The sequence below is a fragment of the Triticum aestivum genome, chromosome 4D (genome assembly GCF_018294505.1).
Source record: "Triticum aestivum cultivar Chinese Spring chromosome 4D, IWGSC CS RefSeq v2.1, whole genome shotgun sequence".
Taxonomy (NCBI): domain Eukaryota; kingdom Viridiplantae; phylum Streptophyta; class Magnoliopsida; order Poales; family Poaceae; genus Triticum; species Triticum aestivum.
Genome location: NC_057805.1, coordinates 482645037 through 482659514, shown reverse-complemented (window position 1 = coordinate 482659514; position 14478 = coordinate 482645037). Strand labels below are relative to the sequence as shown.

Genomic DNA, 14478 nt, shown 5'->3' with positions numbered 1-14478 from the left:
GGCATTTATCATTTAAGAAAAATAAAAGCAGGGCATAAAACTGAGCTACTCCCTCCGTTCCTAAATACTTGTCTTTTTAGGCATTTCAACAAGTGACTACATACGGAGCAAACTGAGTGAATCTACACTCTAAAATATGTCTACATACATCCGTATTTGGTAGTCATTTGAAATGTCTAGAAAGACAAATATTTAGGAACGGAGGGAGTATTTGCTAAAAAAACCGGATTTGATAAAAACGTAAGCGAAACGTGCCAAACTGTTTTTTTTAGGGGAGGGTGCCAAACTGTTTATTACGCTGGGAACCGCTCTGACCGTCTCGTGCTATTGGCCGGCCCGCTTATCCGGTTCTCACGGTCTCACCAAGCCCAGCCCAGCCCAGACCAGGTGCTCTCTATTCTCTCTTCCTTTTTTTTTGCCTTTTCTTCCCCGCAAAGAAAGAAAAAACGGAGCAGAACCCCAGAGAGAACAGAGAGAACAGAGAGAGAGAGAGAGAGAGAGAGAGAGAGAGAGGAAGAAGAGAGCCTGAGCAGCGACGATGGCGAGCTCGATGACGAAGAAGGAGATCGGGCAGACCCACGACGTGCTCCGCTTCGGCGTCAACGACAGCGTCAGGGGCGACCTCGCGCCGCCGCACCCCGTCCAGGCCACCATCCATAAGGTTCGTCCCCCCCGGGCCCTCGAAACCCTAGCTCTGAATCTGACTGTTTCGTGGGTACGCGCCGTGCAGGAGACCAAGTTCTGGGACGACAAGAAGAGGTTCGGGACCGAGGCCATCTACGGGTCCGCCTTCAACATCCGCAAGGATCTGGACGCACAAATCCTCTCCAGGTTCGCTCTCCCGCTGCCCACACCTTTTCCCCTCCTGGAAATAGGTTTTGGCTAACTACTAAGAGTCATTGGTAGCCGATGTGGTCATTCATAATTTTTTAGCCATCTGATTGGGCAGCTGCAATTTGTTGGAATCATGAATTTGACCTTACTGTGAGAACGAGATGTGCTGATTTCTTGTACTTCTAGTCCATGTGTTAATATCTCGGAAATTCGATACGGGTCGTTTATATGCTCTCATTATCCAGATCACATGAATTGGTACCAATTAGGATCGTCTTCCGGAAATTCGATATGGGACGTATTCTTCTGGTGGCCAGGCACACTGCAGTTGGTACCAATTAGGATTTTCTTAGGTGCGGCCCTTCACATCATCCTTATGAACTCCATGAACACCCATTCCAAGGTCTCAACCTGCTCATAGTACACCTCATACATAGTATTACACTTTTGAAGTGATAGTCTACAACAACAAATAGCACGGATGGCGGGTCGTTCAAGTTGGTTCTACAAGTTGTGTTGAACGTGATTACGTCATCAAAGAACTTGTACTGCATCCTACAATTCCCGCTCTTCCACTACATCAGATTCTTTATCCAACTCTCCAAATTTGCATGAACCTTAAACAAGAATTCTGGATCCTTGGCTCCAATCTCTTCAAAAACCTCTAGTGTCTTCCTCACATCAGATCTGCTTTATCTTTGCTTATCTGCCCACGCAGGTTCCTAAGATTATTCTGTTTTGTTTTTCCAAGGGAAAAAGATTATTCGTTTCAGCAACAAACTATCTTACCTGCAAATTGAATCTACCGGGAAATCCATCGGTTCACCCGCTATCTTCTTCGTGTACGTTAGGTCGACACCTTCCCACGTTTGTTTGTCATGTTGAGGGCCTCTCCCCTGCAACATTAAGACGAAGGAGTGGAGCAATGGGTGTAGGCACCGAAAGCCACATGCCATCAGGATCGCATGATTTTTATTCTATAACATGGTCCATCTACGAGGCATTACCTGCACCATCGATACATGATTTTTGGTAAAGGAGGTGCTCCATCCTTCAAACGGGCCTGCCAGAGCATAGCTCAGAACGTCAGTATGGGCTACCACCGCAGATGTATAAAAGAAAATAGCTGTTTCAGTACGCCAATTTATGTCGCTCGCCCTGCTAGTACAAATCATATTGGCATGGATCCACACTGGAGATCGTCTGGCCCACCTAATAGGATCATTTACTCGTACGAGCCATAACGCCGTGCCCATATCTTCGCTGTTGGTAGTGATATGCGTGTTTTCTCTCTGTTAGATAGCCCCTCAGCAACTATGTAGTCATGTTAGTAATATGTGTACTTTCTCTGTGCTAAATAGCTCTCACTGCAACTATGCAGTGATCTTAGGTTTTGTTCAATCTGGATTGAGTAGGCAGCAATTGAGCAGGCGTTGGGATACTAGGTTTGATTTTGTGAGGTTTTTCATCATGTTGTAAAGATTTTTCTGCACAAAACGGTAAAATAAAATGTAGTGCTTTCTTTTGCTGTAAATGTATTCATATTTGTCGTGTGACATTTTGTTTGCACGAAGTTTGTTTTCTGGTATGGTACAGTTACTTGTTAAGTTCTTGTGCTGCATGTTTGGTTGTATCTAAATCTGCATGCTTGTGTGCTTAAATGATTAATTGCCATATTATGACTGGTACTTGAGGTCTTCTGTTAGTCTTTTCATCCAAGAGTATTTCCATAGAATAGATCAAGCACATGGGTTTGCTACCCTAGGAATAACTGAATCTCTTCTGTTTGAATGCACAAACATGTCTTGAGGTTTTTATCTGTCCACATGTTCCTTCTAGCAATTAGTACATCAATCCAAGGACAAGAGAGGGCAGAGAACATGCGAGTTACAATTTGTTTATACGCTTTTGAACTTCATGTGTACTTGTCCTAAAAAATAATTCTTAAGAATATATAGGCGTTAAGCTCTTTTGTCTCACACTAGAAATGTTTGATTGATGACTTGTGTGTTTCCAGGTTCCAAAGGCCCCCAGGTGCATTGCCATCATCGATGCTAGGATATGAGGCAATGACAGGTTCCTTGGATGATTTTGGATTTGAAGATTACCTTAACTGTAAGGATTGCCATCCTTTTGTTCTGCATCAATCTCTTGCTTTGCTGCTTCATAACTCTGCAAGCATTCGTGCAAAACTTGCTAGTAATGAATTGATTAGTTGGAGTTAGGACTTAGGATGGACTGTTATCTTTAAACTTCTCAGCTTTTCTGAGTACTAGCTTCTTTGTTCACAGTGCAAGTGTGCAACACACTCGAGCAAAATTTATTGACCTGATGGGGGTGTGATCCTGGAACAAACGATTTCTTGGGAAATCAAGATTTTTTGATCTATTAAAATGGTTCTGTTGCTCATTTTGCATACCTCTGGTTGCTTACATCAGCACAGATTTGTGCTGTAGAATATACTCGAGGAGATCATTATTGTGTTATTAAAAACAACAACTGTATTTACAAGGTAGGTAGCTAATGGTTCTCATTCTATTTTAGAGGAATATATTCAATAGCTGACGACGAAGTGTTTTCAGTAAACGAACCATGTTCATCATTTTTCCTCTGTGCAGGAATATGGTGCCCCTTATTTAGTTTTAAAATAGCTTAGCTAGGCATATGGTTTCTATTCTAATAGTGCAGCAGCATGTTTAATTTTTTTCCTTTGTGCTTACCACTATGAGGTCTGCGCCGGTAGCTTGAGAAAATGGATGGCTTTCAGTGCAACATTTGTCCATGCAAGTTGCAAGTATTCTACTCCCTCGGATCGGAATTAATTAATACAGCCCCTATACAATGTATGCATCGATTAGTCGGATCGGAGGGAGTATATGTCGTTTCCATTGCTAGAAATTTCATCAGTGCTTGTGTTAATTTGTTTATTTTGCTTGTCCACTTTGCAGTGCCCCAGGACTCTGACAGCCTGCGCATACCGGACATGCACCACGGGATGGAGGTTCGGCTTGGCCTGTCGAAGGGGCCTGTCTGCCCCAGCTTCAGTTGATTCCTTCCACCCATGTATTTGTCTTGTGCTTCCCGTCCAGCATCTATGGCAGTTTCATGGATTGGTGAAACGTGAGAAGTAAATAAATGGGTATTGCATCAGTTTGAATTTCTTGAAATGTCCCCGGCGTCCTGGTCGCTAGTTGAGCGTTACTTACTATTCTTGCTAGTTTGGTGTTTTAGCAGCAAAGTTCGTTAGCGCCCCACTAATATCAGTGGTGACCCCTCTAGGCATTAAGGGGGGATGGTGTGTCGACGAGGGAAGCTTGGTGGTTGCTGCTGTTCTTCGGAGGTGTCCGCCCATCGAGACGCGGCGAGATTTTCGATTTGGGGTACGCTCTTTCGCGTTGTAGTTGAGTTGTGTTGTTGGGACACGGCGACCCATGTGTCAGTGGCCCAATGTTAGGTGGCCGTACGTCAGGGGATCCGGCTCCTTGCTGTTGATGGCTGTCTTTGGACTAGCTGGATGTGGAGGTGATGCTATGCTCTTTGTTCGCAGTGAGTGATAGTTGTCTTATACTTGCAATTCTCTTTTTCCATACGCAATTTATATACTCTCGAAAGGAAAATATCAGTGGTGATCGATCCTGGTAACACGGAGTAAAAAAGTAAGAAAGGGAGACGGCACATACACCTGATACGTACGTGCTCTGACTCAATGAGCTTCATTCGTCCAGCTTTACGTATGCCCAGTCGCTAGTTGAGCTACATCTTTCATCGGGCACGTCACTATATTTTTGTACATGTGATAAAATATTAGTTTCATTCAGCAAACACTTCACCACTGCCGTCGCAAGGGCCAGATCACGCGGTCGGCCTGTCTCTCTCTCACGGTCTGCAAGAAAATTAAGATAAACTAATGGTAGACTAGGAAAAGATAAACTAGTTGTGGAGATTAGCATACCGAGGCATAGCGTACGTCGCTACTCTTTGTCTTGACCGGCGACCAATCGTATTATTCTGTATACAGATTTCAAGAAGTAGACTACTCCTATATCTTATTATCTCCGTCCTGATTTATAAGTCCCTTTATATTTTGTGTCAAACTTTGACTAAAGATTTAACTAACAAAATATTAATGCATGTCATCAAAAATTATATTGTTAGATTCCATTTGAACATAGTTTCTAATTATATTTTTTTATGACATGTATTAACATTTATTAGTTAAATCTAAGGTCAAAATTTAACACAGAATACAAGGGGACTAATAAATCAGGACGGAGGCAGTATCTCTCAGGGAGAATGAAGGTACTGTTTCCTGTGATCGATGTACCGACGGAAATTAGGGGGAGATATTACCATGTCCTACTAGTAGTACTTCTCTGAATTTCTAAATGTTTTATAATCAGCTTTCGTACCGAGGAAGGCATGTCAGACTTCTCAACGTCTCGTACACGGTCTACGACTGCGTTTTTTTGTGTGTGTGTTTTTCTCGGGGTCGCTTTAATAAACCTTTTTACATTGGCCTACTGTCATTTTTATATATGACCGGTTTAAGCGCTAAGCCTAAGCCACATGGACTATAGTTTGTTTTGTATCATGACATGTGAGGCAATCACATTCAATGATACGTCATGTGGTGAAGGTGCGTTGATCTTGACATGTCTGACATTTCCAACCGCACGGGCCATCGCATATCCGTACCAACAAACCCTACTTGCGTTGTGGAAAAAGAATTTTCTCACTTAGAGTACTCAAACCATTAAAAAACAACTATTCCCTTGGGTTGGATTCGTAAAGTTCAGCGCGGAATTTTCTATCGAAAAAGTTGGCCACGGATTTAGATCTGCAATTTAATTAAAAAAATTGCGGGACAAACTTTCAATCTATTCATCAAACACCATGACAATACAAAGAACATTAAAAGTACCAAAAAATGCATCCAAGTTCGTAGGGCGAGCCGAAGGCGTGTCGCTGTCATCGCCCCTCCCTCATCGGAGCCGGGCAAACCTTATTGTAGTAGACAGTTGGTAAGTTGTCGTGCTAAGACCACAAAGGACAAGCGCACCAGAATAGCAACCGCCAGTGATGGAGAGAAACATAGATCGGAAGGATACAACCTGCAGACACACCAACACAGATGAACGAAGACCGGATCCAAGCAGATCCATCGAAGACAAATGCCGATCGAATCCTGTGAGATTCGCCAGAGACGCGCCTCCACATGCCCCCCGACAACGCTAGATGCATCACCGAGACGGGGCTAGGCGGGGAGAAGCTTATTCCATCTTCAGGAAGTCGTCGCCGTCTCGTCTTTCTGAGAAGGACACAAACTCTAAGCAAACTGAAAGACACATCAAAAAACAAAGGGAAGAGCCCTTCCACCGGCAAGAGCCAAGATCCACCGTGCCTTCATGGCCCTAAGGCAACGGGAGGCGAGGCAGGTCGATGGCGGCGTGATAACCCACAAGTGTAGGGGATTAGTTGTAGCCTTTTTGATAAGTAAGAGAGTCGAACCCAACGAGGAGGTAAAGGTAGAATTAGTATCTCCTCAAGTTCTATCAACTACCGATACAACTCTATGCACACTTAACGTTTGCTTTACCTAGACCAAGAAATAAAACTACTTTGCGAGAATAAAACTAAAAGTATTGTGCGGGAATGAAAAGGTAACTTTGCAAGATAATAAAGAACATGAAAAATAAAGATTAGTTGCTGACTTGTAAAAGAACAATAAAGAAAAGGATTGTCACTAGGCAGTTGGATATGAAACCATAGTAGTACTCATCATACTTATAAGGAAGAGACCTAAGCTAATGTATTGTCCGTACTTGGACCATATGTTCTTATGGTTGAAACTCTGGCAAGCATCCGCAACTATCAAAGATTCATTAAGGTAAAACCCAACCATAGCACCAAGTTAAAAGTTCCCTTTAATCTCATATGCAACAACTCATGAACTTGGGATTATGTTTCTGTCACTCCCGTAACCCACTATAAGCAAATCATTAACATATTACAACACCCTACAACGGAAATCCCACACGTTTACGCGAGATGACGGGCACCATAGGACAACATCATAATAACATACAACTCATATCAACCATAGCATATCACAATTAACCCGTAGGACAAAAAGAAACTACTCACACATAATAGAGATGCAACACATCATGGGATAATAATATATAGCATCAAACACCATGTTTAAGTAGGGATTACATCGGGGTGAGAGAGAGTACACCGCTGCACGGAGAGGGGAAAAGATGGTGATGACGGCAATGAAGTTGTTTTTTTTGCGGGGGACGACAATGAAGTTTGTTGGAGATGATCGCCATCACGATGGTTCCCGGCGGTGCTCCGGCACCACCAAGAGAGAGGGGGCGAGATGGCCCTCCTTCTCGCTCTTGCTTGGCCTGATGGGAGAAGGGTACCCCCTCTGGTCCTTGGCCTCCATGGCTCCCGGAGGGTCACTAGTAGAAAACAGGGCTTTGGTTCGGGCATGGCAAGCCCATTAGTCCCGGTTCAGTCACGAACAGGGACCCATGGGGGCATTCGTCCCGGTTCGTGAGCCCAGGGGGCCGGCCGGGGCCTGGTGGGCATTGGTCCCGGTTCGTGTGGACCCATTTGTCCCGGTTCTAGGCACGAACCGGCACCAATGGACCTCGCTCCTGGCCCACAGCCATTGGTCCCGGTTCGTGGCTCGAACCGGGACAGAAGGTGGAGCTTTAGTCCCGGTTCGAGCTACGAACCGGGACAAAGAGTTGCCTATATATACCCCATCGCCGCGGCAGAGCACTCCAGTGCTCTGTTTTTTGCTGGCCCGCGAGGGGGAGGGCATTGGGTGCTCTAGCTCACCTCCTATGCACATGAGGTGTTTGATGAAATGCCCGAGCCACACTAGTTAAGCTTTCTCCTCTCGAAGCTCGACCTCCGAGCTCCATTTTTCCCGAGATTTGTCTAGGTTTATATTAGCGGTCCATCACGCCCGTCCCCGTCTTCACCGCCGTCGATCGCCCGCGCCGATCTCGTCGCCGGCACCACCGTGGTGAGCCTCTTGTTCTTATCTTCTTTCTGAAAGAAAAAAAATTCTTACTTTACATAGATACTTGTCTAATTTTCTTACTTTTGACACACATAATTATATATAATGCACGCAGATGAACCGACAATGGATGTACGGTGACAAACACACCTCCGAGTACATTAAGAGCGTGCATGATTTTCTCGAAGTGGCTGAGGCAAACAAGCAGAATGGTTTTATGTGTTGTCCATGCCCTAAATGTGGGAATACGAAGTCTTACTCTGACCGGAAAATCCTTCACACAAACCTGCTTTACAAGGGTTTCATGCCACACTATAATGTTTGGACGAGGCACGGAGAAATAGGGGTTATGATAGAAGACGGCGAAGAAGAAAAGGACGATGAAAACTATGTGCCCCCTGAATACGGTGATGCTGCAACGGGGGAAGCTGCTGAAGATTAAGAGGAACCAGACGATGTGCCCGATGATGCTGCAATGGGGGAAGCTGCTGAAGATCAAGAGGAACCAGACGATGTGCCTGATGATGATGATCTCCGCCAGGTCATTGTCGATGCAAGGACGCAATGCAAAAGTCAAAAGGAGAAGCTGAAGTTCGATCACATGTTAGAGGATCACAAAAAAGGGTTGTACCCCAATTGCGAAGATGGCAACATAAAGCTCGGTACCGTACTGGAATTGCTGCAGTGGAAGGCAGAGAATGCTATGCCTGACAAAGGATTTGAGAAGCTACTGAAAATATTGAAGAAGAAGCTTCCAAAGGATAACGAATTGCCCGACAGTACGTACACAACAAAGAAGGTCGTATGCCCTCTAGGATTGGAGGTGCAGAAGATACATGCATGCCCTAATGACTGCATCCTCTACCGCGGTGCGTACAAGGATTTGAACACATGCCCGGTATGCGGTGCATTGCGGTATAAGATCAGACGAGATGACCCTGGTGATGTTGACGGCGAGCCCTGCAGGAAGAGGGTTCCTGCGAAGGTGATGTGGTATGCTCCTATAATACCACGGTTGAAACGACTGTTCAGAAACAAAGAGCATGCCAAGTTGATGCGATGGCACAGTGAGGACCGTAAGAAAGACGGGAAGTTGAGAGCACCCGCTGACGGGTCGCAGTGGAGAAAAATCGAGAGACAGTACTGGGCTGAGTTTGCAGGTGACCCAAGGAACGTATGGTTTGGTTTAAGCGTGGATGGCATTAATCCTTTCGGGGAGCAGAGCAGCAATCACAGCACCTGGCCCGTGACTCTATGTATGTATAACCTTCCTCCTTGGATGTGCATGAAGCGGAAGTTCATTATGATGCCAGTTCTCATCCAAGGCCCTAAGCAACCCGGCAACGACATTGATGTGTACCTAAGGCCATTAGTTGAAGAACTTTTATAGCTGTGGAATGGAAATGGTGTACGTACGTGGGATGAGCACAAACAGGAGGAATTTAACCTGCACGCGTTGCTGTTTGTAACCACGCATGCACGCACTGTTTAGCTGACACCGGAAGTATATACCTGGACAAATGCAGGAAGAATGTGTACCTGGGCCATCGTCGATTTCTTCCGACCAACCATCAATGTCGAAAGAAAGGCAAGCATTTCAATGGCGAGGCAGATCATCGGAAGAAGCCCGCCATGCGTACCGGTGATCACGTACTTGCTATGGTCAATGATATACACGTAATCTTTGGAAAGGGTCCCGGCGGACTAGCTGTTCCGAATGACGCTGATGGACGCGCACCCATGTGGAAGAAGAAATCTATATTTTGGGACCTACCCTACTGGAAAGACCTAGAGGTCTGCTCTTCGATCGACGTGATGCACGTGACGAAGAACCTTTGCGTGAACCTGCTAGGCTTCTTGGGCGTGTATGGGAAGACAAAAGATACAGCTGAGGCACGGGAGGACCTGCAACGTTTGCACGAAAAAGACGGCATGCCTCCAAAGCAGTATGAAGGTCCTGCCAGCTACGCTCTTACCAAAGAAGAGAAGGAAATCTTCTTTGAATGCCTGCTTAGTATGAAGGTCCCGACTGGCTTCTCGTCGAATATAAAGGGAATAATAAATATGCCAGAGAAAAAGTTCCAGAACCTAAAGTCTCATGACTGCCATGCGATTATGACGCAACTGCTTCCGGTTGCATTGAGGGGGCTTCTACCGGAAAACGTCCAATTAGCCATTGTGAAGCTATGTGCATTCCTCAATGCAATCTCTCAGAAGGTGATCGATCCAGAAATCATACCAAGGCTAAGGAGTGATGTGGCGCAATGTCTTGTCAGTTTCGAGCTGGTGTTCCCACCATCCTTCTTCAATATCATGACGCACGTCCTAGTTCATCTAGTTGACGAGATTGTCATTCTGGGCCCCGTATTTCTACACAATATGTACCCCTTTGAGAGGTTCATGGGAGTCCTAAAGAAATATGTCTGTAACCGCGCTAGGCCAGAAGGAAGCATCTCCATGGGCCATCAAACAGAGGATGCCATTGGGTTTTGTGTTGACTTCATTCCTGGCCTTAAGAAGATAGGTCTCCCTAAATCGCGGTATGAGGGGAGACTGACTGGAAAAGGCACGCTTGGAGGGGACTCAATAATATGCAGGGACAGATATTCTTGGTCTCAATCACACTACACAGTTCTACAGAACTCTACCTTGGTGACCTCGTATGTCGATGAACACAAGAACAGTCTGCGCTCCAAACACCCGGAGCAGTGCGACGACTGGATTACATGTGAACACATCAGGACTTTCAGCAGTTGGTTGGAAACACGTCTCAGAGGTGACAACACTGTTTGTGATGAGCTGTACTCGTTGTCCAGGGGACCATCTTCGACTGTATTGACTTACAAAGGATACGAGATAAATGGGAATACATTTTACATGATCGCCCAAGATCAAAAGAGCACCAACCAAAACAGCGGTGTCCGCTTTGATGTAGCAACTGAGAGGGGAAAGGACACATATTATGGTTACATAGTGGACATATGGGAACTGACTACGGACATGATTTTAAGGTCCCTTTGTTTAAGTGCAAATGGGTCAATCTGTCAGGAGGCGGGGTATAGGTAGACCCACAGTACGGAATGACAACAGTGGATCTGAACAATCTTGGGTACACTGACGAACCGTTCGTCCTAGCCAATGATGTGGCTGATCCAAGCATCCTGATAAACAATGAAGATTATCCATGGTTACGGCGCAATAAGCAAAGGACACAAGCGAAGAAAAAGTGAAGACTTTCTCTCCACAACTATTATGATGATACCATGCCAACTTTCAACCTTTTCGTAGTTCATTTGAAATGCCTGTTGTAACAGACGAGTTTCCGTATGAAACCCTGATATCTCAAAACAGATTGTCCGTTTTGTACACGAAGTGCATCCAGTTTTTGCCGTAACCATCTCAACTTTTTTGCACAAGCTATGTGGGTGAAATGATGATACCATTCCAACTTTCAACCTTTTCAGAGTTCATTTGAAATGCTTTTCAATTTCAGGGTCTTATAGCTCAATATAATCAGTAAATGCATGAAAAATAACAAATGAAGTCAGAAAGGGTTGAAAATTGATGATTGTGCTTTGAATGGTGCATTTTGAACACACAAAAAGTCAGGAGTTCAAATAAGTTTTAAAAAATGAAATCCCTTTGTAACAGACGAGTTTTCGTATGAAATCCTGATACTTCGAAAGAAATTATCCGTTTTGTACACGAAGTGCATCCAGTTTTTTCCGTAACCCTCTCAACTTTCTTGCACATGCTATGTGGGTGAAATGATGATACCATGCCAACTTTCAACCTTTTCAGAGTTCATTTGAAATGCTTTTCAATTTCAGGGTCTTATAGCTCAAAATAATCAGTAAATGCATGAAAAATAACAAATGAAGTCAGAAAGGGTTGAAAATTGATGATTGTGCTTTGAATGGTGCATTTTGAACACACAAAAAGTCAGGAGTTCAAATAAGTTTAAAAAAATGAAATGCCTGTTGTAAGAGACAAGTTGCCGTATGAAATCCTGATACTTCGAAAGAGATTGTCCGTTTTGTACACGAAGTGCATCCAATTTTTGCCGTAACCATCTCAACTTTTTTGCACATGCTATGTGGGTGAAATGATGATACCATGCCAACTTTCAACCTTTTCAGAGTTCATTTGAAATGCTTTTCAATTTCAGGGTCTTATAGCTCAAACTAATCAGTAAATGCATGAAAAATAACAAATGAAGTCAGAAAGGGTTGAAAATTGATGATTGTGCTTTGAATGGTGCATTTTGAACACACAAAAAGTCAGGAGTTCAAATAAGTTTTAAAAAATGAAATCCCTTTGTAACAGACGAGTTTTCGTATGAAATCCTGATACTTCGAAAGAAATTATCCGTTTTGTACACGAAGTGCATCCAGTTTTTTCCGTAACCCTCTCAACTTTCTTGCACATGCTATGTGGGTGAAATGATGATACCATGCCAACTTTCAACCTTTTCAGAGTTCATTTGAAATGCTTTTCAATTTCAGGGTCTTATAGCTCAAAATAATCAGTAAATGCATGAAAAATAACAAATGAAGTCAGAAAGGGTTGAAAATTGATGATTGTGCTTTGAATGGTGCATTTTGAACACACAAAAAGTCAGGAGTTCAAATAAGTTTAAAAAATGAAATGCCTGTTGTAAGAGACAAGTTGCCGTATGAAATCCTGATACTTCGAAAGAGATTGTCCGTTTTGTACACGAAGTGCATCCAATTTTTGCCGTAACCATCTCAACTTTTTTGCACATGCTATGTGGGTGAAATGATGATACCATGCCAACTTTCAACCTTTTCAGAGTTCATTTGAAATGCTTTTCAATTTCAGGGTCTTATAGCTCAAACTAATCAGTAAATGCATGAAAAATAACAAATGAAGTCAGAAAGGGTTGAAAATTGATGATTGTGCTTTGAATGGTGCATTTTGAACACACAAAAAGTCAGGAGTTCAAATAAGTTTTAAAAAATGAAATCCCTTTGTAACAGACGAGTTTTCGTATGAAATCCTGATACTTCAAAAGAGATTGTCCGTTTTATACACGAAGTGCATCCAGTTTTTGCCGTAACCCTCTCAACTTTCTTGCACATGCTATGTGGGTGAAATGATGATACCATGCCAACTTTCAACCTTTTCAGAGTTCATTTGAAATGCTTTTCAATTTTAGGGTCTTATAGCTCAAAATAATCAGTAAATGCATGAAAAATAACAAATGAAGTCAGAAAGGGTTGAAAATTGATGATTGTGCTTTGAATGGTGCTTTTTGAACACACAAAAAGTCAGGAGTTCAAATAAGTTTAAAAAAATGAAATGCCTGTTGTAACAGACGAGTTTCCGTATGAAATCCTGATACTTCGAAAGAGATTGTCCGTTTTGTACACGAAGTGCATCCAATTTTTGCCGTAACCATCTCAACTTTTTTGCACATGCTATGTGGGTGAAATGATAATACCATGCCAACTTTCAACCTTTTCAGAGTTCATTTGAAATGCTTTTCAATTTCAGGGTCTTATAGCTCAAACTAATCAGTAAATGCATGAAAAATAAAAAATGAAGTCAGAAAGGGTTGAAAATTGATGATTGTGCTTTGAATGGTGCATTTTGAACAGAAAAAATGTCAGGAGTTCAAATAAGTTTTAAAAAATGAAATCCCTTTGAAACAGACGAGTTTCCGTATGAAATCCTGATACTTCGAAAGAGATTGTCCGTTTTGTACACGAAGTGCATCCAGTTTTTGCCGTAACCCTCTCAACTTTCTTGCACATGCTATGTGGGTGAAATGATGATACCATGCCAACTTTCAACCTTTTCAGAGTTCATTTGAAATGCTTTTCAATTTCAGGGTCTTATAGCTCAAAATAATAAGTAAATGCATGAAAAATAACAAATGAAGTCAGAAAGGGTTGAAAATTGATGATTGTGCTTTGAATGGTGCATTTTGAACACACAAAAAGTCAGGACTTCAAATAAGTTAAAAAATGAAATGCATGTTGTAACAGACGAGTTTCCGTATGAAATCCTGATACTTCGAAAGAGATTGTTCGTTTTGTACACGAAGTTCATCCAGTTTTTGCCGTAACCTTCTCAACTTTCCTGCACATGCTATGTGGGTGAAATGATGATACCACGCCAACTTTCAACCTTGTCAGAGTTCATTTGAAATGCTTTTCAATTTCAGGGTCTTATAGCTCAAAATAATCAGTAAATGCATGAAAAATAACAAATGAAGTCAGAAATGGTTGAAAATTTATGATTGTGCTTTGAATGGTGCATTTTGAACACACAAAAAGTCAGGAGTTCAAATAAGTTTAAAAAATGAAATGCCTTTTTAACAAACGAGTTTCCGTATGAAATCTTGATACTTCGAAAGAGATTGTCCGTTTTGTACATGAAGTGCATCCAGTTTTTGCCGTAACCCTCTCAACTTTCTTGAACATGCTATGTGGGTGAAATGATGATACCATGCCAACTTTCAACCTTTTCAGAGTTCATTTGAAATGCTTTTCAATTTCAGGGTCTTATAGCTCAAAATAATTAGTAAATGCATGAAAAATAACAAATGAAGTCAGAAAGGGTTGAAAATTGATGATTGT

General features: G+C 42.8%; 1 protein-coding gene across 1 annotated transcript; it reads left to right on the top strand.

Annotated features, from left to right (window-relative positions):
- Nucleotides 1-419: 419 nt before the first annotated feature.
- LOC123098834 (cyclin-B1-2) lies at nucleotides 420-4001 on the top strand. Its single transcript, XM_044520910.1, has 4 exons — nucleotides 420-661; nucleotides 731-831; nucleotides 2852-2949; nucleotides 3783-4001. Exons 1-4 carry the CDS (start codon nucleotides 539-541, stop codon nucleotides 3881-3883), a joined length of 423 nt encoding a protein of 140 aa, XP_044376845.1. The 5' UTR covers nucleotides 420-538; the 3' UTR covers nucleotides 3884-4001.
- The last annotated feature ends 10477 nt before the right edge of the window (nucleotides 4002-14478 follow it).

What these genes read in the sequence shown, in the direction of transcription:
- LOC123098834 (XM_044520910.1), top strand. Translation starts at nt 539, where the DNA reads ATGGCGAGCTCGATGACGAAGAAGGAGATCGGGCAGACCCACGACGTG. An exon ending in GACGCACAAATCCTCTCCAG is followed by an intron (nt 832 to 2,851) that starts GTTCGCTCTCCC and finishes GTGTGTTTCCAG; the next exon opens with GTTCCAAAGGCCCCCAGGTG. An exon ending in ATTTGAAGATTACCTTAACT is followed by an intron (nt 2,950 to 3,782) that starts GTAAGGATTGCC and finishes TCCACTTTGCAG; the next exon opens with TGCCCCAGGACTCTGACAGC.